The sequence below is a fragment of the Alligator mississippiensis genome, chromosome 10, assembly GCF_030867095.1.
Source record: "Alligator mississippiensis isolate rAllMis1 chromosome 10, rAllMis1, whole genome shotgun sequence".
Classification (NCBI taxonomy): domain Eukaryota; kingdom Metazoa; phylum Chordata; order Crocodylia; family Alligatoridae; genus Alligator; species Alligator mississippiensis.
This window is the reverse complement of record NC_081833.1, coordinates 25,523,160-25,546,716: the sequence shown is the minus strand read 5'-3', so window position 1 is coordinate 25,546,716 and position 23,557 is coordinate 25,523,160. Positions and strand designations below refer to the sequence as shown.

General features: G+C 44.9%; 1 protein-coding gene across 2 annotated transcripts in view; it reads right to left on the bottom strand.

Moving 5' to 3' along the window:
• RBM19 (RNA binding motif protein 19) overlaps positions 1–23,557 on the bottom strand; it is a 121,420-nt gene that overhangs the window by 24,086 nt on the left and 73,777 nt on the right. For both annotated transcript variants that reach the window (XM_019493747.2, XM_006265820.4), the window contains exon 23: positions 11,698–11,818. In XM_019493747.2, coding sequence (XP_019349292.2) covers positions 11,698–11,818 — 121 coding nt within the window. The remainder of the gene's footprint in view (positions 1–11,697; positions 11,819–23,557) is intronic.

The window sequence follows — 23,557 nt, the reverse complement described above, 5'->3', positions numbered from 1 at the left end:
GTCATTGCATAAGAGCAAATTCACACACACACAACCTGCATAAAGTGAGGGAAACCTGTAGTGCTATTATCTCAATTTTAAAGCCTAGGAGATGAGGTACAGGGAGACCAAGAAACATGTGCATCTCTTACTCTGTATTCTTTGTGCTGCCTGGGAGGAAATCCACGTCATCTCCAGTGATTCAAATTTTGACTTCAAATATTACACACGCACACACACTGGAAGTTAACCGATATCGCACAGGCTGGTGGTGGTCAGATATAAAACTCAGGACTCCTGGCTGCTCCCTCCCTCTCCCTCCCCTAGCTAATACACATTTCTGGGGAGCTGGAAATATATGTTCCAAGGTGCACAAGCTGCACTGGCAGGGAAATTTCAGCAGCTGAGCACGTACATCTGAAGGAGCTTAAGAAATTTGAAAAGGGGCTGCAGAAAGCCTTGTGAATGGGACACCATCTAGGAAAGAAGTCTTCCCTCTCCTAAGCTGCTTGCCTTTTGTTTAGTTCAGTAATACAAGCTGGCAGGGGGGACTGGCTGGCTCTGGGGATGAGTAATGAGAATGCAGAGCCTTTCACCTCTAGGTCGTCACTTGCAATCTAGCTCAGATCACGGAGTGAAACTTGCCACTAACCAATGGCTCTTTGGTGGCCTGTGGGAAGTCAGTCAGTCACCAGTGTGGTCTAACGGTCAGGTGCACTTCACCTCTGCACCAGCAAAAACCAACCAGGCTCCTCAACAGCCTCTGTAGATTTAGCCAAGAATGAACGGGTTGCAGGGACTCTGCTCTTGTGGCATTAGACAGCACAGCTGCGACTCCAACAAGGGTGGCAAAGAGTGTGGAGAGCAGCGAAGGCAGGGGGTAAAGATGTGTGGGGGTGAAGAGCTCTGCCAAGCCCTGTGCTTGCTGTACTGTTCTGGGAATTCAGAATGTGAAGCTGTCAAACTGGCACCTTCTCTAAATATCAAATAATAATTATATTCTAAAATACATACACAGATTCTATAGCAGCCCTGATGAAATTATTAAGTAGGCTGGGGCGAGTCCCTGGCTCTGTTCCAGACTTCTTGTGACACTTTTGCTACATCACTCTATGCCTAAGAGTCCCAGTTTGTCAGTCCCATCTGCAAAGTCCAAGGAATATGCACAGAGCCTCGTACAGTGGGGCTTCGAGCTGTGTACAGACATTACAGGCAGGCCCTCATGCTCTTCCTAAACAGGACCCTACTACCCAGATGAGGGATTCTCAGTGATTATGTAGGCATGGGGTTGCTGTAAGCATGAATGATCAGTTTGCCATTGCTGCACACATCACTGTTGTTCTGCTCTAGATTCTGCTGCTCCGAGTAGGGTAGGGTTTGCCTGCTAACTAGCCCATTTTCTTTCTTTAAACCAGGGATAGGCAACCCCGAGCACGGGTGCCAGAGCACGGCATGCAAAGGCATTTTGCTTGGCACGTGCACCTGAAGGTGGACAGTGGGAAAGGGGCCGGGGCTGCACTGCCACAACAAGGAATTGGGCCCCTTGCAGCTCCCCTGCCATCTGACCCTGGCACACCAGCATCTTACAAGTCAAGGTTGCGGGTATGTTTGGCACTCTGCCCAAAAACGTTGCCAACCCCTGCTTTAAACCATAGGGAAAGACAGTGGGGGTGGGGCACGAGGGGGATTACCACAGGATTACATGGCAGGGCTGCGGATGCCACACTAATCCTGCAGGGTTTTACTCTCTGGGTACGACATGTGTTTGCATTAGTTACAGATGCTCTTAAAAAGAAAACTCCACAAAGTGGAGGGGAAGAGAGGTACATGGAGGTGAAAGGGACACATTTGTAATGAAACAACATTCAGGGACTTCAAAGAGTTATTGGAAAGCAACTGATCTACAATGGTCATAGGTAGAGTACCCATCAGAATTTTCTGGGGGGTAGAGAAAGATGGGGGATCTTCTAAAAGACTCTATAATAGCAGCACTGGGTTTGATGCTTACAGGAACTGCAATATTAGATGAAACTAATGCTAGTCCAGTGAGCAGCACAAAGTGTTTCTGAGAAGGGTGAAAACCTGCATTGTGGGCAGCTATAGAATAATCTTTCCTTTCTGTGAGATATATGCAGGTTGTCTGAAGCAGGACTCTGGACAGGTGTCCAGGCTGTTCAGAACGTGAAGCAGACACCTGGCAGCAGTATGCTCATTGCTTAATGGCCTGCTCTGGGGGACAAAGCATGGTGTTGCAGAGGCAGGGTTTCCTGAAGGGCATGGCCTAACCAGGTTACTCATGCTGAGAGCTCTCATCACACTCCCGGCTCAAGGGAGCATCCTCCTAACCTCCTTTTGCTCATCTCTTAAAGCTCACTACAGCAGGTTTCTTTAACCTTTTAATTTAAAAGAAAATAGATATTATTGGGTCAGATGCTCAGCTGATGTAAAGTGCTTTAGCATCACAAGTGCAGACTGTAAAGCATGAACTAGGTTCTCATCTGGTATCAGCCAACCTCAAATGAAGACCCAGTGACTTGCAGCACCCAAGTATTTGACCCATTATTTTCACGCGCCCCACAACCTTCTGCAGAGATAGAGGAACTGGTTATAAAAGGTTTCTGCTTCACTGCCTTGCATTTCCTGCATCTCTTTAGTACTGAAACATGAGACAGATCCTTATCATGCCCCCTCCCAAGCCTGCATGCTTACCATTTGTATACACCCACCACCCTTAATACACAGGACACCCCCCCTCAATAAAAAGTCATCCTTTCTCTTTCCTAAGTCGAGTGCAAAATTCCCCTTCTGTCAGTTTAATTCTTTGATCGATGGAGAAGAGCAGGAAAAACAGCCCCGCGCAGCTGGTTTCCCAAGTTACCCCTGGCAGGAGATCGCTGGCCCCGCTGGTGATGGCTGAGTGAAATGTTTGTGGAGCGCAGAGAACACAAGTCAATAGTAATTTAGCTGGATTGGGAGCAAGTACCTTCCCTGCACGGATTGCAACTCCCGGGAGAGAAGGAGTGTGTGTGTAGGATATTACTGACTCGCTCGGAAATATTTCCCAAAACAACATTTGCCAAAGTGGGGGGTGAAAAGGGAAAGGGGGAGGAAGGCATTCACATGACTCTCTGGAATTGCAAGAGTTACATGGGGAAGGGGGGGCAGGAAGACTGTCTATTCACACCCTCGTCTCCCCTCTTTAAGGCAGCACTCCTTCAACAAGCTGACTGGACCGAGCAGAGTCCAGTTAAAAAAAGCACCTACAATTAATCCACAATTACAATTTCCCAAAGGGTAAACAAAGGGTTGGAGCAATGCCCCTCCCAGGGTCTGCTGCTTTGTTCTCATCTTAAGTGCACACTAGTTCATACATAAAAGCCCCCCCTCACATGGAGGGAAGAGGCAGGAAATCCCTCGATGGAAAACTGTATAGGAAAGTCCTCCCCATCACCAAAATCCTCCCCTGCAGGTACACACTAGAGACTCATTTCTGGTAGAGTCCTGGGACCTGCGCGGCAGGGGCAGGTAAGGCAGCTGGCTCCAGCACAGGGCTTCCCCTGATGCCATGTGAATGTGGGAGCTGCAGGCACACTGTGTGAAGCTCTTGCGGTAGAGGCCGACTGGGCAGGCTGCGCTCCTTGCTCCCACATGCAGCACTGGCCAGAGTCACACGCTGCTGGGAGCTTATGCCTATGCAGGGTACGAGCGCCCCCAACTGCTGTTGCTGGCTGCAGCAGGGGCTGCACTCATGGGGAAGTGTGTGTGGGGTCCCAACAGTCCCCCACCCTCCCTCACACACCCACACCCATGCAGGTCTGGCTGTGCTGTACATGGTATCCACACTGCATGCAGAACACAGGCCCTGAATGCATGCTCCAGACCAGCCCCATGTGCTGGGTGCAGCATATGCCAGACTGTTTTTGTGCATGCCTGGGCCTGCGTGTACTGCATGTGTGAGAGGCTGGTCCAAGACCTACAAGGAGCACTGTGCGCCAGATCACAGGGCTCTGCAGGCCATAACTTTGACACCCCTGCCTTACTGGAAGAAGCAAGGAACTCTGTACCAGAAAACTACGGAACAGCCTTGTCATCAAAAGAAGTTTCTTCTTCACTCCCACTCACCAGTGTTTGCCTTAGGCTTTTAAACAGAAGGGTTTCTTTCTCTTACAATTCCTTTCCCCTCATTCCTTTACTCTGGATGTTTTCTTTAACCATAAGAGCATCTAATTCTTTTCTTGGTTTCAATGCTACCTTATAGCTGTGTTCCTCAAATAATGACATGTCACATAGAAAGAAGTATTCAAAGCTGAATGAACGAAAACTTGTTACCTTTTGGATCTCTTTGAATGCCCTCTTAACTGGTACTAAAGAGAAAAGAGTCCAAAGGAACGAGAGCACTGAACTCTAGCATTAGCTATGTACAACACTATACTGAAAGAGTGTAAATGCTGGCTCAGCCTGGCAGAGCAGGGGAATATAAAATAGCAGTAGGGAGGCAGCACTGCTTTGTAGACCATTTGTGGGATAATATTGTCTAGTGGTGTCCCTCATTTGAGAGACATTTTAAAACTGGAAAGGACCAGAAAAAGCTATACCAATGAACAGAGGTTACAAGAACCAGTTCTGTTTGTTTATTTTAGCTATTTAGCTTACTGAAAGGAAAGCTAAGCAGTGATTCAGTTGCAATGACAAATACTGATATGGAGAAGGGACTTTGCATATCAGATATCTCTTTAATCTACCAAAGGCATACTGAGAACCAGTGGCTGGAAGCTAAAGCTAAAGCTAAATTAAATGCAGCCTAAGGAGCAAAAATGTTCCTGGGTAATTAACCACTGGGACGCAGTGGTTCTCCATCACTTTAATAAGGACTGGATCTCTTTCTGAAAGATATGCTATAGCTCCAGTAGAAGCTACTGGCCTGATACTAGAATCAGCAGGTCAGGTTCTATGCTCTGGTGCTATAGGAGAGGTTAGTTTAGCTGACATAACAGGATTCTCTCTGGTCTTAAAAATATATGAATCTATTTATTTTGATGCATACAAATGCTAAATCGGCCATCATCTGTACACAGTAGCAGGACTATCAAGAAGGAGGAGGAGTTTATTGTTTGTTTTAGTTAAACTTAGAATGAAAGTGTTGGTAGGATAGTCTCAGAACATGTGCCAATGTGTCATCAAATCAAAACTGGATGGTAACAGACGGACACATTGTTACAAACCCATCTCTCTCCTCATTAACATTGTGAAGGCTGTCCAACACACACAGGCATGATGTATTAACTTTGGCAACACTTGTATAACCTTGTCATGCTCATAAGAAATGAAAATTAGAAAGGGTCTTAAAAAATACCAGAACTTCTCAAAATACTCTTTAAATTGTTTGCCATCAATTAACATGAAGCAGGAACAAAACCAACTACACTAGGAATATATCCTGAAATTCATAGGTGTGGTATTTCTGTGGCCTTTTTGTCTTGCCCTACGCTAGGCCATGAAAAACTTCCCTGATACATTCATTGTTTGCTTACATTTGTGGGCAAATCTTATTAATAAACAGGAAAAGAGCCAGACATAATGTAGTCCAGACATATGTTGCACGGTTTTGCCTGCATAGCACTGCCAATGCAGCTTGATAAAAACATGCAACACCTCATTCATTACAGGAGCCTCACACGATTGCAGACCACAGACTTATTCAGTGAATGCAAAAAGCTTGCATTTTTGGGACATTTTTGGTCTGAAAAGACTTCAAAGCACTTTACAGAAATCTGAGGAATTGCCTTAGTTGCCACAAATAGCCAGCTGCCTCTGGTATGGTTATGAAGTGGCTGTTTCACAATGCACATCATCACTGCGCAGGACGTTAGGACAGGAAATGAATGCAATGTCAAACCAAGCTGAAGAATGTGGGAAAGGGACTGTTATGCTGAGGACATCTACTCCCTGTTCTCCTCATTGTGGACAGCACAGTTGAAGTAGGGACTGTGATGAAGATAGTTCAGCACAAAAAAAACCCAAAGAAGCTTTTTGGTGAGAGGGAGCTCTTGGAAAAACTGGTATGAGTTGTGATCTTGTCCTTAACTCTGGGTACTGCCTTTCCCTAGAGATGCTGAATTCTTCTCTGCACATGATGCCCAGAGCCTTGGTGGTCAGAAATACCTCCATCCCTTAGCTATTTTCACACAGGCAGAAGTCTGTGCTCTTTTTCTCAGATGCTGACAGACCATGGGAATACATGCCTTGGTGACGTCTGGCATCTCTCAATTGTTCCGGCTTTGAAGATGAACTCTAGAAGCTACCCAAAGACTTGGAATCATAGGAAATTATGGTTGGAAGGGACCTTGGGAGGTTATCTAGTCCAACCTCTTGCTCAAAGCAGGACCAGCCCCAACTATATCATATCATCCCAGCCAAGACTTTGTCTAGCCAGGTCTTAAAAACCTCCGAGGATGGAGATTTCACAACCTCCATGGATAACCTGTTCCAGTGTTTCACTACCCTCCTAGAGAGAAAGGTTTTCCTAATATCTAACTCAAAGTTTGATCTTGAAACTGTTGCATCTTGTTCGGTCATCTGCCACCACTGAGAACAGTCTAGCTCCAACCTCTCTGAAACCACCCTTCAGGCAGTTGAAGGCTGCTATTAAATCCCCTCTCAGTCTTCTCTTCTCCAAACTAAATAAGCCCCGTTTCCTCAGCATCTCCTCTCATAGGTCATGTGCCCCAGCCCTCTAATTTTTTTTGCTGCCCTCTGCTGGACTCTCTCCAATTTGTCCACCTCCTGTCCATAGTGAGGAAAGCAAAATTGGAAACAGTACTCCAGATGTGGCCTCACTAGTGCTGAATAGAGGGGAATAACTTCAGTCAGTTAAGGACTAAATGAGTCTGCCTTGTAAGCAGTACTCATATTGGACTACTTAATGTTCCAATGCCCTGAAAACAGGACTTGCTGGCAATCAAATTCCGTAGCCACTTCAAGTATACAACCCCCACCCCCACCTTTAAAGCCCCAAATGGATTAGAGCTGAGATTTTTAAAAGTCACTTCCTGCCTACATTCCCGCTATGCCTGGGCCATGAATGATGTTACAGCTGAGACCACTCACTTTCAAGCCAAGAGAAGCCTGTAAGCAGAAAATTCTTTGACTGCAGAATTTGCTCCCAATGGAAAAGACTCCCTGTTTCATTGCTTTCTAGGTGCTGCAGGCTTCCTTCTATCAGATAAACAAGGAACAAATCACTGCACTATGTGCACAAGAAAGAAAAATACATGGATCCTTCTCTTCAGCAAGCAGCTCTGCTCATGAGCCCTGTTACTACCGGATGACGGGCATGATAGAATCAGATTACAAACCCTAGGTATGCCGAGGACAGACACCTGAGGAATGCATATAACAGGAGTATTGTTGGGAAGATGGTAACTATTGCTATTGGAAATTGGGCGGGATAAACACATTGCTTTGCCTCTCCTGCTTGTGACAAATACCACAGATTCTTCAATGACCAGCAATGGTTACTATGATGCTTGACATTTCACCCAACTATCACAAAAACACCCCCAGCACCATTATTAGGACCTTTTTCAGTATCAGCACAGCCTTGTAGACACCAGGCCCTGCAGCAGTTCTGGGAGGGTTCTCCAGCCAAATATGACCTCATTCTGCTTGCAAAGGTCTGGTGATATTGTAGTCTAAGGGTGTATGCACTGGGGGACTGGAACATGGCTGCAAGCTGCTAGTGATGTCTGAACCCAGTTCTTCAGGTATGAGATAAACATACTAACCCAACAGCATTGCCCTGCCCTGCCTGCTCATAATCACAGAAAGCAGGGAAGGAGGAGGGGAATAAAACAAAACTGTGCATGGAGTCAAATGAAAAGCCATTTCCCTCCTGCCTGAGAGAACAGCAAACAAAGATTTCTGCATCACATTCTTTCTGCACCATTATGCCTTCTCTGCTGAAATCACAGGCACCGCGGCCTGCAGCAGGACTGAAAGCTTCTCTCTGTCACGAGCCTGCTGTTTGAAACGCGCTCTGGATGAATGGTGCGCAGCCAGCAGCTTGCTCCTCTCCTCTGCTTGCCTTTCATGCTTGCTCTCTTCCTCTCCCCACATACGTGGTCAGAAGAGCATCCCCTTCTTTTGCTTCCAGTGTGGGTTCACTTTAGAAAGACAATTCAGTGACAGGGAGGAGGGCTGGAGTGAAAAGACAGAAGTGGCTGTAACACTGGCAAGCTGTAACACTGGAAGCTCTCCCTTCCCTATTGAGGTTTTCTGTTCTCCAATTACCTCACCTCTCAGGCCACTGATCTTTAGTGGCTTAAGCACCTCTTTGAAAGAGCTACTGCACCGCAAGATGCACGTTCTCAGTTTCTCAGGTATGCATGAGAAAGCAAACAAGTCCGTAATCTACATGGCCAAGGGCACGATCTCCCTGGGCAAGAACACCATATAAGCTGCCCTTCAATTCAAGGGAAAACATTTGCACTAGATTGCAAATAAAAGCTCCAGGTGGCCAGTGCCTCATTGCAAGAACTAGGGGTCAAAATAGATGGGAAGGCCACATGCTTCAATGGAAAAAGCTCTCCTAGAAAGAGAGAGAGAGAGAGGGAAGAGGAAAACGGAGCGTGCTGCCTGCAAAGGAGGCGGCTCAGGTCTTTGCCAGAGCAGAGTGGGTTCAGGTGGTGTTTGCGTGTTCACAGTACGTGTCCACTCAGCAGGAAGGCTCAGGGCTGGCAACAAATGGAAAGTGTTCCACTGTGTGACTTGCTCCGCTAATCTAAAGCTCAGCCATACTCGATGGGTGCTTGTGGTCAGCACAGCAGGACAGCAGAGTATGGGGGTGGTTACAGCAGTTTATGCCAGCGAAACAACTAGCTGCGTGGGGATAGAAGGGCTAAGGAGAAAAGAAAGAATGACTGGTAGAAAGGTTTGGTTTTCACAATTTTGTATGTGGCTTCATGTAATGATCTGCATGGGCTCAGCTCACTCCCTGCACAAGCTCTTAGCCCCACTGCAACAATCATGCAGAGTACAGCACCAGAAGGCCAATGATGGATTAGAAGGGGAGCAGAGGAAGGATTTCAGAGCAAGACTGCAGTGCACTGGCACACAAAGTTGGGTATAGCACAGCACATGACCACATGTCTGGCTCCACCAATGCAAAATCAGCTTCCCTGCCCCCAACTCAGATGAAGGGCTATACTGGGAAACAGTATGGTGATGGAATACTATGAGCAACTGCTATGCAAGGGAGAGATGTAGCTGTAGTGTTTATTTCTCTTCATTTCCCTTATTATTACAGTGGTGGAATAGGGTGCAAGGTAGGATGTTAGAATGGAAAACTCCAGGCCACTCAGAAGCAAGCAAAGTATCCCAAATATAGTCAAAGCACAGGGATCTCAGGCAACAAGTAAAGCCAGGGGCCAAAAGCAGTTGGGATCTCAGGCAACACCATCATCATTAAATATTTACAAACCTTACCAAATTGCCAGGAGGCTTGAAACAGGACCAGGGCTGCTGCACTGGGTATTTTATATAAAACCTAGATAGCCCCTTCTGTTAGGGTCTGCACTTAAAGCATGAAAAAGAAACAGCTGTCTCCCTGGAAAGACTGAATCTGGAAACCTTTCTGTAACAATGCACTAGCCTGCAGTGCCCCAGAGACGTTTTGTTATGAACATTCCTTTTAAGCAGATGCTCTAATAGACATTGCTTCAAGCCCTGATTCCAATATAGCGGGTCAAGCCTATTACATCTTCCCCAGAAAACTTTGCCAAGCATGAACTAGCTGAATGCCAGCTAGAAGCAGCAATTAGTCTGGAGCATTTTTTCTGTGGGTATATGGGGAGCTACAAGGACAAAATCGCTTGGTCTATTTCTTTCTTTTCTAGCACCTCAACATCAAGAAGGGTTTGAGGCCAGACGAACACCTCCTCTGCTCTTGTTTTCAATCCCTGATGGCTGTAACTTAACCCTCCCTCATCCCATAGCTGAGATCTTGAGGATCCAATCCTTACTTGGCTCCCAACCTATGTCTTCTGTAGAGTTATTCTCTGGTACATCAGTTCCCAATGACCCACCAAGCAGGACACCTGCTGGGGTCTGGTGGGAGCTGCTTGTAGTCCTGCTTGGGGTAAGACAGAGTGGGCAGGGAGGAGGGGGTAACCTGCATTAGATCTGTTGTCACCACTAAAAGTCACAATCAGATTTCCAAATGGCTCCTGGAGATTTAAGGTTCCCATGGACTGAGAAGACAGGAGGTTGAAAGTCCTAAGTACAAAGGGGACCAAAGAGTCATCTTCCTTGCAGCTCCCGTCTTCAAGCCTGGGCCAGATGTAGGCCACCTTGAGAACCCTCTACTCCCAAGCCTAAACATACTCTTCCTCCTAGTGCACTGGCACCCCCTTGTGCTGCAACCTTGTTCACAAGCATGTCCACATGACTCCCTAGAAATACTCACTCTCCCTTTTAGTGTCATGCTGATAGCTAAGGTTGTTATTCCCAGAACTTACTAGCTCTTCATCAACATCTGATTGTTACCCTTTTGCATCCTAATCTAACAGTACCCAGCTTCCTCCGTTTCACTGCAGACCTGATCTTTCTGACTAAAATACCTGCAATAAACCAGAGGGTGTGCAAGGTGCTGCTCCAGAGAGAAAGGGACAGATATCTATTAGGGTCAGGAGACTACAGGAAGCAAGGCTTGCCTCTTTTCACCTCTACATATTTAAAAGTGCTGTCCTCCCCACTCCACTGGAATTGCTTATCTCAACCCTTGTTCCTGGAGGCAAATGACAGGAGTGCATTGGAAGGAGGTTGTACAGAAAGGCTGAAGGAAGAGCATTGATCTCCACCTTAGTCTTCGAACCCAGGGGATTGCTCCTTACACAAATATTTGCCAATTGATGCATCTGCCCCTGTCAATGGCTGTCAATAGAAGTCTACAGTGGGCTTATCCATGGAATCACCAGCCTCTGAAACCTGAGCCAAAAGGCTGCTCAGCTCTCAACTGTTCTCTTTCTTCCATTTTTTACCTTTGAGCCAGAGATCAGTTTTATTCTCCTCCTCCTGGATGCCTGTATTTCTTGCAAATTATCCTTTCTTGGCACTGAAATGTACTACCTTAACACATAGCTGGAAGGAATGTGGCATTTCATTGCGCCAAAGCATGTAGTCTGCTACTTCATTTCTCAAAGAGGCCCAATGGTATAGAAAGAGCCTTCTCATCCTCACCTGCCCCTTGGCACTTTCACACTGCAGCAAACTAATGTGGCATGTGGAAAGCCATTTCACTGGGTGAATGCCATGTAATGGGATGCACTGAAACTGCTGGCATCTGAAGGGCTAACCCACACAGACAAGCACAAGCAAGGGAGTGGTCAGGCTGGTTTTCTGCCACTTCACCTTATCTGGAACCTAAAACAGTTCAAACTATTGGTAGCTTTTCTCTATACTCAGTGCAGACAGCTCTCACAGGAAAGGAGATTCCTTTGGCTTTCACATTTCTGTGGGCTGAGACTGTTGCACTCACCATGCAATACCCCTTGCAGTTATGCTCCCAGGTCCCACCAGCTACTTGCCAACCCACAATAACAGCCAATCCTTCAGAAAAGGGCTGGTGAGAATCAACAGTGCGTGCCAGATTACCAGTCAAATAGGAGGGAACATGCCAGTGTGAGGTACATTTACTGACCGGGCAAGACACTGCTACATTACCGTGAAAATGTTCAGCAGTTTTCCGTCTCAGGGCCTCCACTGTTTCCTCCGTGTCAGCCCATTCCAGGACCAGCCTCCTGCCATACAAGTGGGTGCTGTGGCACAGGGCATTGAAGGCTTTCTGCAGAATTAAAAGGAGAGAGAATATAAATTCTTTGTCAAGGGAGAAAGAAAAAAAGACAACTGCATCTATTCAGTTTATTTTATGGTGCCTTATCCCTGCACTGTCCAACCCCCCACAATGGAAAAGGTTCCTAGGGACCCTCTCGAAATACTGAACTGTGAGTTTTATGCACAATGCTGATGCTGCTAAACTCCTTCATTAATGAAGCCTTCCCGCACTCTAGAGGGCAGCTCGAGACAGCTGCCTGCTCTAGAGGACAGCTCTTTCTGTGAGGAAGAACAGTAGGCTCGAATACAGTTCCTTATGAAAGCATCTCCTTGGACAAGAGATGGTTGAAGGACTCTGCGTACATGGTTAAAACAGGAATGGTGGTGGGTGGGAGTAACCCAAGAGAGGGAGTGTACAGCTGAAAATGAAGATCAGCACACACTGGGCATGCCAGCAAGGAGGAATGCTATAGCACTTCCAGAGGTACATGACAATCTCACAGGTGCATAAGATGGGAGTGCAGCTTTTACAGAGAGCTGGAAGAACTCTGTAGTGCTCTCATGACTTCAAGAAAACACCCCACTCACCATGTCACATGTCTGGTACACCAAGGTGACAGCATGAAACAGTGTGTTGCCTTGGGATTGACAGCTATTTTAAAGCAGGGTGGCTTAGCCAATACATTTCAAGAACTCCAGCTCTTGGTAAGGAGAAGTCTTTCTCTTTTGCAAGTTCTGGTGATGACAAACATCACAGGGACAACATAGAAGCATCAGAATTCAAAGGTGGAATTTTCCCCTATTTCATTGCTGAGAGTTTATTTTTTACAAGAAAGGCCAAGATGCCTCGCTATTAGTCGATATTGCTTAAGAACATCGGTGTGGCCGTGACCTTACAGTGACATTGAATATACGAGTGTCTGCTGTAACATCAACACAAAAGACTTTCTATATCCTCAGGTGATCAATGGAAATGTTCAGGGAACACTGGCTTGATCCAAGGAGATGTTTATTTGTCCTCAGTTTCTACTGACTTTAATAGGAGTTGAAGGTGCACAGGACCTGGCAGGATTAGGCTCCATTATGCAAACACACAGACACCTAGAACAAACATTTCTATAGTACAGTTCATCCCAAGGGACAAAAGGCTTTACAACAAACTGACAGGTTGCTATGTACAGATATAAATGGAATCAAAAATGCATTTTTAACTGTGTCAGTTAAAAGTTAAGATAAAGGCCTGTTTCTGGGGCCTGTGAACTAACTTCCATGGAACAAGTCCATCGTCTTACATTGGGGGTGTCAAAGATACAGCACGCAGGCTGGATCTGGCTCAGGGAGCCCTATGAGCTGGCCCGTGGGTCTTGGACTGACTCCACGTGTGGCATGTGTTGGCTGCAGCCCTGTGCATTGCATGTGGCATTCAGAGCTGGTCCTGGTGCTGCGGGTGATACACAGAGCATAGGGGGCTGGTCCAGGGTGTACCTTTCATGCAGTGCCCATGCCAGACTGGTCCTGTATGCTGGCCCTGGGGCCAGTCTGAATTAGGACCAGAGACAGTCCCTGCGTACTGTCTGGAACTGGCCCTTTGTGCAGTGCACAACTCATGCCAGCTGTACATGAACCTGAGACCAGGGCTTTGCAGCACTGATCCAGGAATGAGGTGCCCATGCCAGACTGTCCCCGTGTGCTGGCTCTGGTGCATGGGGCTGGTCTGTGGGCCCTATGTGACCCACATATCAGCCCCAAACCCCTCATTTGGCCCATGGGGCCAAATGAGTTTGACAACCCTGTCTTACCTGGATGCAAAACCACTGCAGATCATTTTATCAGGTAGTGAAATGCAACCACATCTAGGATGGAATATAAGGTCTGTTTAACAGCATCCAATAACACTAAACAAAACTGAAGGTAGGGATTTGAATATTCTATCCAACTAAAGCTTCAGAGGCTTAAATGTGCATTATTTTAAAGCAGTGGTATATGAATTTTTGTTCACTGCCTGTACCAAAAATCTACAAAGAGATGGAAGAGGTGGTAGTGATACAGGAATCATTTTAAGTTGACCAAAATGTTTTGTTGGACTCAAAAACCAAACAGTTCACGTTGGGTTACTTACCTCTCCCACCCTGAGACCCTACACTATTTTTTAATTCTTTAAAGTATAGCTCAGTTTTGCAATGAAAATCAAAATGTTTCATTTTGAAAACACCAAAAGAAAATGTGCTTACTTTTTCAAAATGTTCTGTCTCCTTTTTAAAGTGAAAACTATTTGCTGAATTTGATCTGTGTTTTGGAATAGCTTTGGTTAAATCAAAACTGCATTTTTCAGTGGGTAAAGTTACTATTATATGAAAAAAAGTTCATCCATCTCTAACCACATATAGTCAGTCACTCTGGAACCTGGCCAGACTACCTCATTAACATTATTCTGAGTCCCACTTCCAAGACCAACCAGTCCCAGCTGCATCAAAGGAAGGTGCAAGAATTCTCGTATTAGTGACTCACTGACCAATAAAGGGGAGATGCTTTTTTTTCAGCCCACCTCTGTTAATGGTTTATATTACAAAGCAAAAGGCTTTATATGCTTTTATATTAAAAAGCTCTTGCCTCAATGCCATCTTGCAGTAATGAGTCCTGCAGGTTAATTAACCACTTAAAATTTTATTTTTACACACACACACACACACACACACTTTGCTTTTAAATGCTATTTCTAAATATCTTGCCTGTTTTGTTAACCATCCCTTTATTTGAGCATTATGAGGAAGGGTTAAGCAGGCTTGCCTTCTCTACATCATTCACTATTTTATTGTCACCACTGCTCTTCTCCTATTATTCCTTTTCGCTCTAAACTACATGGACTTGTACTGGGAAAAGGAAGAACGCATAATTTTCAGTTGGGTGTCTTCTCTCCTCTGAAGGCTGTAGCTCCTAGTACTTTTGCAGCTACAGCTGTTTTTATTTGCTGCTGCTCTTGTTTTAAAGGCCTATTTTCACATGGAATGTTATCCAATTAGCAGAGCAATGTGTTGGCTTAAATAAACACTCGGGGGGAGTCGGCAGTAGGGAGTTGTGATGGCTGTTTACATTGGCACAAAGAGCGATTCCAACTCTGGCAAATGACTGCGGCTCTAATCACTGGGTCTCATTTGTTAATTTATACTTTTTAATTTCTCACTTCCCACTGTATGAGGAAGAGAAAAGGCTGCATGAAAAGGATCCAGGAACGTGTACACACTTCGACAGGGCAGCCACCCTGTACTCTGCCACAGGTCCCATTGGTAGCCAGCCAGAAGGCTGGTGGGCCACGCCTAATCTGCAGAAAATGAAGCTGTTTACAGCCACCTGCATTACAAGTGTAGGGTGCTGCCTGGGGAGAACACATGTTCTAGCATGCTGGGACACTCCAGCCAGCCTGCATGGATCCAGATGGAGCACTGCATGCCGGGATCTGTGATCTCCACGGGTCCTCCTTCACAATGACTTCCCAAAGATGGTGAGGGGGCAGGGAAGACATGTTCAGGCCTATATTTATTCAGGATGCGTTAAGAATGCCTAAATGGCTGGATTTTTTTAAAAAAGACTGCTGCCTTCGCCTTGGCTCTTTACATTAAAAATTCAGTTTGTGTCTATGCTGGAGGAATCTGTGAACAAGTAGAGATTTGGTAGGAATCACGAGGCACCACAGAAACCCTTACACGATTTAAAGGGCAATTGATTTTTTTTTTTTTAAATTCTGACTGTTTAAAACTCAATGGCTGAGAAGTGACCCCCCCACCCTACCATTCCCCTCCCAGATCAGCATCTCTGCAATTCCTCCAGAGATACGGAGGCTTAACATTCTTGATCTCTCTCAGGTAAAAAAAAATGTATGCAAGGACAAAAAAATCCCTATTCTTTACACACCATAAATAAGAAAGCAAATGAGCATAATTCTATAAGTTTTCACCCTTTTCAGGACCTCTTTCAGAAGGAAGCTGGCTGAACTTTCAGGGTCACACTTTCGCCACATCTAAGCTACTTGCTGATAATCATAGCTATGGCTGGCTATTCATCCAAGATTCAAACTCATTGGAGCAGACCTCTAACCCCCCACGTCGTATTAGTACTTACACTGCTACATCTGTGAAAAGGGCGCCCACCCTAAGCCTCCAAGTACCCTTGGTAACTCAGAAATACTTATAAAAAAAAAAAGAACTTCTTCACAACTGGGCAGCGGCTATATCTGCCAATACAGAACAAGCCAGTTGCATGAAAATCAAAGGGCTCTCCCCTCCTTAATACTCCATCTACCCTCCCAAATCTCTCTCGCTTTCAAAATGCTTTAGGGTTTGCAAGAAAACCACAGGCCTAATGTCTCTGGAAAATAGGACATGATCATGTTTTAAATCTTGCTTCTGAACCCTTGTGAGTTTGATTTTTGCTCTATTTGCTTTAGCTTAATGTAATAGCTTGGTATGGCAGGAACTCTTTGCTAGTAAAATGCTACTTACAGTCCTAAAATTACAATATGGCTTTGGGAGAATCAGCCAGCTGAGTTAGAGATGGCTGCTCTGTGTGCAGTGAATAGACTAGACCAGCTTAATGCAGCTTTCAGCAGCAGAGTGTCTTATGCACCCCAAAATACTTTGCCAAGTTCAATAATAAAATTACACTTTGCTGATTTGTAATCTGCTGACAGGGTACTTGTTAGAAGGCACTAGAAAACACACAGGAATGAAAAAACACTGCAGAAACACTGGAAAACAGGAAAAAAAATCAGCCAGTTTACGCACACACCTACCTGCAAAGAAAAAGAAACAACAAAAAAAAGCTCAAAGTGTGCTTTCTGATAGCGAGCAGTTGAAACCTTGATATGGGAAGCAGTTCTGCCAAAATACTTGTACCTTGGGAAGGGTTGGAGATATGGTAGGGGAGCAGAAGAGAGGGAGTAAAGAAAGCAGTACAGATTGCTAGAAGAAGGTAGAAGGAGAAAAAGGTGGCTAAAGAGATGGACTGGGGTACGTCTATGGAAGGTGACTTGTTTTTTTTAATTCAGAAGGGTAATTCTGAGCTAGATTCCAAAATGAAGGACCAGTGAGTACAGCTGTGTAAAGATGGGGCTGTTCAGAGGGGAAGGTAGAAAGAAATATTTTGCTTGTAATGGAGTCTGCAGGGCTGGGGCTTTGAAAAGTCATAGATCAAGAGACTGGACCACTGAGTTCAGCTCCCTAGGGTGCTGTGGCTCACCATCCCTAAATGCTGTTTTAATTTTGGGGACACGGCTACTCTGCCTCTCTATTCCCTATTGCTCTATTAAATACTCAAGCATAAAAGCCTTAGGGCCCAAGTCATTAGAGGGACAAAGGGTCAACAACATTAGGTTGTTGATAAATTTCCCTTCCTTCCTAAAAAAATATAGTCCCAGTTGAGGACATTCCCTGCTATGCCAGCTGAGCTCCAGGTTTTTTTTTTTAAAGGGTTGAGCATCTTTCCCGAATGGGCAATTTCTATTTGGAGACCAGATGTAATTTTATATCAGCAGGGGGAAAAGTGTGTGGAAACTCTCCCGGCAGTAATAGCTGGGGGGGGGGGGGGGAGGAAAAAAAAAATCGCAGGTCTTGGCACTGGGTTCTCCAGAAAACATATGAATACGTTAGACCTGCTTTAGCTAGCGTCAACCTGTCATTAGCAACAATGATCTGTGCAAAGCAAATTCCTCCACACAGCCACAAAATTAAATGCATTTAACTTAACGCTCGTCTTTCAGATGAGACATAAAACTGAGGACTTGGCTTGTGGTTATTAAAAATCCTATGGTGCTTTTTACAACAGCCAGGGTGTTAAAAAGTTCTATTCTGGCTAAATTCCAATGTGAGCATATCATCTTTCTCACTTCCAGTTAGATGTGAGATTCTTTGTTTCCTATCCTAACACGTTTACAGTTGCTGTGCTCTGCTGAAGCACAGTTATGTCATGCACCAGAAGCAGTTGCATTCCACTGGTGCATCCACATTTGTATTATTTCAGCAACTTGAGGGGATCACAGTACAGATCACGCTAGGAGCTGTACTGATGGCAAGAGACAGTCCCCATCTTGAAAGCCTTTAAATTGTAAAGTCAAATGTGATATTCTGATTCAGATACACTTACTCACACAGAACAGCAGCTTCCAGGGAGCTACTTGAAGCCTAATGTGCTACTCCAGTGGGGGTCAACCTTTTCAACAGGTCCCATACCCTCCCTGAATGCCCCTCACATCTTGATTGGCTGCTCTGTTTCCTGCTTCTTGTCCTGTGCCCGTGCCCAATCTGCTGCTCTGCTTTCTGCTTCCTGCCTTGTGATCCCTGCCCAATATGCTGCTCTGCTCCCTGCCCTGTCTGCTGTTATGTTGCCTGTCCCATCCCAAATCTGCGGCATGTTGCACACACAGGCTGCCTGTGCCACTTGTGAAACACACGCTGCAGATTGGCCACCCCTGTTAAAAACAGACTTTATTCCTGAGAGACAGATTTTAAACACAATGCCTGGGAATCCAAAAAGAACTCCCAAATCTCTTAGGCCACTTTGAAAATCCCAGCCTACACTTAGGGAAAGCCACTACAACTGCCCCGGGGAAAAAGTTGAACAAGGCAGTTTATAGGCTTTAAAAGCCCAACAAAACCATCCTAATGCTTCTATTGCAAAACCAACATGTTTTATGCAAAGTTTATATACCATTTCCAAGTTACCCCTCTTATAAGAGAGGGACCTCATTCAAACCACGATTATTCAGCTTGGAAGGTCTCGGCCTACCTTTCCCTCATTTCCCACTTTGCAGTAAATTCAGAGCCAATTATGTATGTGTTTACAATATTCAGAATGCTATTCATCACTACATGGCTCATCCTTTGCAAGGCAGCCAATGGAGTATACTTGATGTGCCACTTGTGAGACAATTAAATCCCTCAAAGAGATAGGGGAGAAAAAATAAAATAAAGACACTTTGCCTGAAGGAAGAAAAGCGCAAAGCAATCTTTTGATGGGTGGCACGCTTATTGTGCTCCAGGATTCAGTGCAAGGTGAGCTCCTGAACACTGGCAGGGACAAGGGGGCAGTGACCAAACATAACAGGCTCTACACACAGCCTTAGAAGTTATGGCCAAGTCAACATCTAGGGCCAACTAATGTCACAGGTGAGATCAAAGATTGGAGGGGATGTTATGAGGTTGTCTAGCCATCAGAGGAAAGAGGCTGAGGAACACCTTTCCTGCAGGAATAACGGAAACCAAAAAAAAAAAAAGAAGCTAGTTTTAAGAGAGAACTTGCCAAAATGTGTAAATATAATTATATGATGCCTCCAAGAGCAGAGGACTAGCCTGATGAGCCAGGAGGTCCCTCACAGTCGCACAGTGTGTAAGAGAAGCCTGTAAAAGAAGGTAGTCAGCTCTCTGAAAGGCCAGGGGTCCAGCCAGCCCACTTCTGTGGCAAAACCTCAACAGCAAGAAATATTTGAGCATGGGAGAAGGGATTGTCAAAGCAATTATCAGAACTAGCTTGGAAGGTGTCAATGGAATTCTTGATGAGCACCTGATTCCTCTGAAGGCTGAAAGAGCTCCGTGTGAGAAGGCAGGAAGGTTAGCTACAGAAGGACTAAAAAACAGCTACTAGGATCAGGGAACTGTTTTATCCTGGAGTTTGCTTAAGATGATCTGTGTCATCTTAGGGAACGGGCCCAAAACACTCTGAACTCGGTATTTAATCCTTGTGAGGCTAGTTGTCACCATAAAGTGGCTGCTTCTTTGTGGGGCATAGGTAATGAGAAGAGAGCTGATGCCCTCATGTTTTAGGCTTGTGGCTTTTCCCTGACAAGCATCATCCCTGTGCTGTAGGGAGTAGAAAAAGAACAATTTTGATGGGGAGGCCAGTTTTGACACTAGCACTTTTATCTCCAGCTCCAATCATGTCCCCACTGCTTGGAAGCCAGGCTTGCATCTGCTGTACATCTGACACTTGTTTCGGACACAGTCAGAGAAATGCTAGCTCCCAGGTTACACGTAGTTGTATAAGAACAATAACTCTGGAGGTTTAGGCTAATTTGTGCTACATGGTGTACAAAGGCATAGTGAGAATGAATCTCGGCCCTGAAGAGTTTATAAATGGGCGTGACCAGAAAAATGGTGAGGGCACATAAATATAGTTTATCCCCATTTTACAGGTGGAAGGAGTGAACATAAACAGGACACGTGGCTTGTGGAAAGTCACATACTCAGGTAGCGACTAAATCGGGGCCAGCCCTAGAGATCTTTCTGATACACAGCCCTAGAGATCTTTCTGATTTTATTTATGCCTCCTGTAACACTTTCTAAACCCTAACTAACAGCAAGCCTCGCAATGCAATTTGCTGGGCTTTCATACATTACCAGCACTGCAGTCCTGTCCCGAAACCTCACTAGAGCAGTCAGAGCATCTACAGAGCTACCTTCTATTGTGATTTAAGAAGAGAAAAATCATGTGCTATTTTCACTCATGAAACAAAATATTCACTTATGGAATTTTATATGGCTGCAATAGAAGGTAAAATGAGCTATATTTTGCTAGTCCCTTATGAACCTTTCTGTTGAGTATTTACAAGTTATCTTTAAGGGGAGTGTGAGGAAAGGGGATTCTCTCACAAATATATTATTCCCATCCTTTTTGTTTAAGGCCACACCGATCTTAAACTGAGTAGCCTCCCTAGAGGTACAGACAATCTGATTGGAGACAAAACTCTAGTGATGGGCTGTACACAAAATACAAAAAAGAGTGATGAACCAGACTTCACAGAAAAGCCACACAACAATACACTGCTGAAAAAGCCAACATTTGAAGTATACAGAGGAATGCTAAGCTGATGGTAGTTTGAATAAAGATCAATACAGGCCTAACAGAGAAATTCTATGCCCTGTGTGACACAGGAGGTCAGACTATACGATCTAATGGTCCCTTCTGACCTTAAAAATCAATTAACCCTGTCTAAAATGATAACATCGTCTACTCTTACCTCCGAATCCGTCTTGAAATTTGGAAAGATTACCCACCTTTGCAGCCTGAGCAAGCCACTGCTGGAGCTTAGGTTACAACCTGGAAGGACCCATTTGCTGTAATCAGCCTCCTGGTCCACCGAGCCTGGGACTTAGCTTCCACTCCCATGAAAAGTCAGGGCTGGCCAACTTGTGAGCACACATGCCACAAGTGGCACAGGCAACCTCTGTGTGTGACATGCAACACAGTAGCAGACAGGTCCTTACCTCCAGACCAAGTTACCCCACAGCAATTGACCTCAAATCAGTATGAATCAAGACGGTCAGACCTAGGCAGACACCTAGCAGTCCACCAGGCAGAACTGGTCTACTCCATGTATATTTCCACTGAAGTTTCCATGGACCACATGGCTTTCACAGAACTCACTGTTCCATCACCCTGAAGATGATTATAGCAAAGAGTACCAATGGATTGGATCTCAGTTGTGGTTTCTCTGTTTTTAGTCCAGAAAGTTGGATTTAAACATGATGCGAAAAAACGGAACACTTTGAAATATCATTTTAAATACTTATTTAAAATCTTGCTACATATTTCAAATAATACATAAAATATGTACAGAATTACAAGAATACAGTGATTACAATTATCAGTGTGTAATACACCCAAACACATATTCGTTAATATTAAATATTAGTTAATTAAAGTTGTAACCTCCATGCTATAGGGAATAAATTTGCTCCCAACTATTGGGTTATCCCCTAACCGCCTAGTGAAAGGCTTCTTGGACCTTCCTCTTAAACACTGGCTACTGGGTCACTCTCAGTCAATGGGCTATTGATCCAATCTAGCCTGGATTTTATTATACATCTGTTTGATCCCTCAATATTTTGCCATGCATATGCACACACAAATTGTGACTTACAAGCCTATGATTCCATTGCGGAGTTCTGGGACAGCACCATAAACCGCAGGAGTGATGCTCTAATGCTTTGTGTACTCACTACTTGATCAGCATGCAAAGAGCCACATAATTCTTATTTTATATGGTATGCAGTTACATTTTTAAAAATGTTATGGAATGCCATAAAAATCCACAGTACTCCAACCAAACCAAATCAGACAGTCCCCATCCCCATGGACTGAATCTTAACTATTTCCATTCTATTATCCTTCATAGCACAGCTTACAGAAGGTAGACTTCATCATCCAAAAACCTCAATCAAGAGAAAGGCAAGCACTGACAATGCTTGGTATACACATAAGGAATCTGAGGTGCAGGCAGGCAAAATGCCTTGTCCCAGGTCACACAGTGTCAGTGGCAAAATGGAAATAAAGCTTATGTCTCTCAACTGTCGGGGTATATGCTCTTTCCATTGGGCTGTGGCTGCTTTTATTTTACTTATCGCATATCTTCCTGAAAGTTCAAAGAGAAGCCTTCTAAATGTAGTCCAACTACAGCCTAACTAGAAATGAGTTGCTGATCTAGCAAATTTCTCGAACACATTCTTAAGTGTTTTGCAGGACTGGAGCTGGATTGGACCTCACAGACACAAGCCCTTAGTAAACTAAATGCCACCAGCAGTAGACTCAGAACTGCCAGCGTGAAAAAAACGGCCCAGTTTAATGCTAAGGTAAGCGAAAGGAGGTGAATCCGGGAAACAGTGCCTCAAGGAAGCAAAGGGCAAACACATCAGAGCTGCACATACTGTAGAGTCAGGTTTTCCTAAGAACTCTGATCAACTGTACCCCACAGCTTTTCCTAGTTTGTGTTCAACTCTTGGTCCCTGGGAAGCGAACAAGTTCCTGGTGGGTCCCTACCATTTCCAAACACCAGACATTCCCATAGGCACTGTCCTCTTAACTGTCATAAAAGCATTACACACCCTGCAGGAACAATCCTGCACTGAGCCCAGAGGAGAGGGGAAGCTAACAGGTGATTTGCAACTGATTTCTCCAATTCTACTGGAGAAGCCAGTCCTCACTGATGACTGGCAGAAAGAGGAGGGGATGCAGGGGAAGCAGATGTATAAATGTGATGGCTCAAGATCATTCCAATGTAAGCCTATTAAACACAGAGTCTGAGACAGCAAACCACACACATTCATTGAGAAGTTAGAGTCAGAAAAATTCCAGGCACTGACCGATTCTCTGCCAACAGGTTGCACAGCTGTTTCTGCCAACCAAAGAGGCTGGCTCTGCTTAGAAGAGCCTGATGGTCTTATACAGGCTCTTTCAGTATCTACTACAGCTAATAATTAGCTTGCCAAGACAGGGGCCCAGCACATCTTCTCCTAATACACATACTATCTTGGGGGAATGATGAGTATCTCAGCACACTCTGACCACAGGAAATGCACTTGATTACTGGCTACGAACCAAATTAACCACTTCAGTAGATACAACCCAGTTGACACAGATGCATTTAGCACTATGGTTATGGTGCTCTCAAACAAACATCTTCCTGTTACATTATGCTGCCTTCTAAATTACACAATTTTTCCACAGTCGTTTTGGCCAACTTGGATGGCTTCCCCCTACTCTAAACTGTTTCTGTTCCCTATAGCCTCTTGTTCTGTTTGGTCCATTTCAACACCCACTTTCTCTCTTTTTTTTTTTTTTTGCTGTTACTGTTTTATGTTACCCTGTTCCAGGGAACACATTCTAGATGAGGAGGCGGCAACATTTTTGGGCAGAGTGCCAAAAATACCTGCAACCTTGACTTGTAAGATGTTGGCGTGCCAAGGGTGGACAGCGAGGGAGCTGC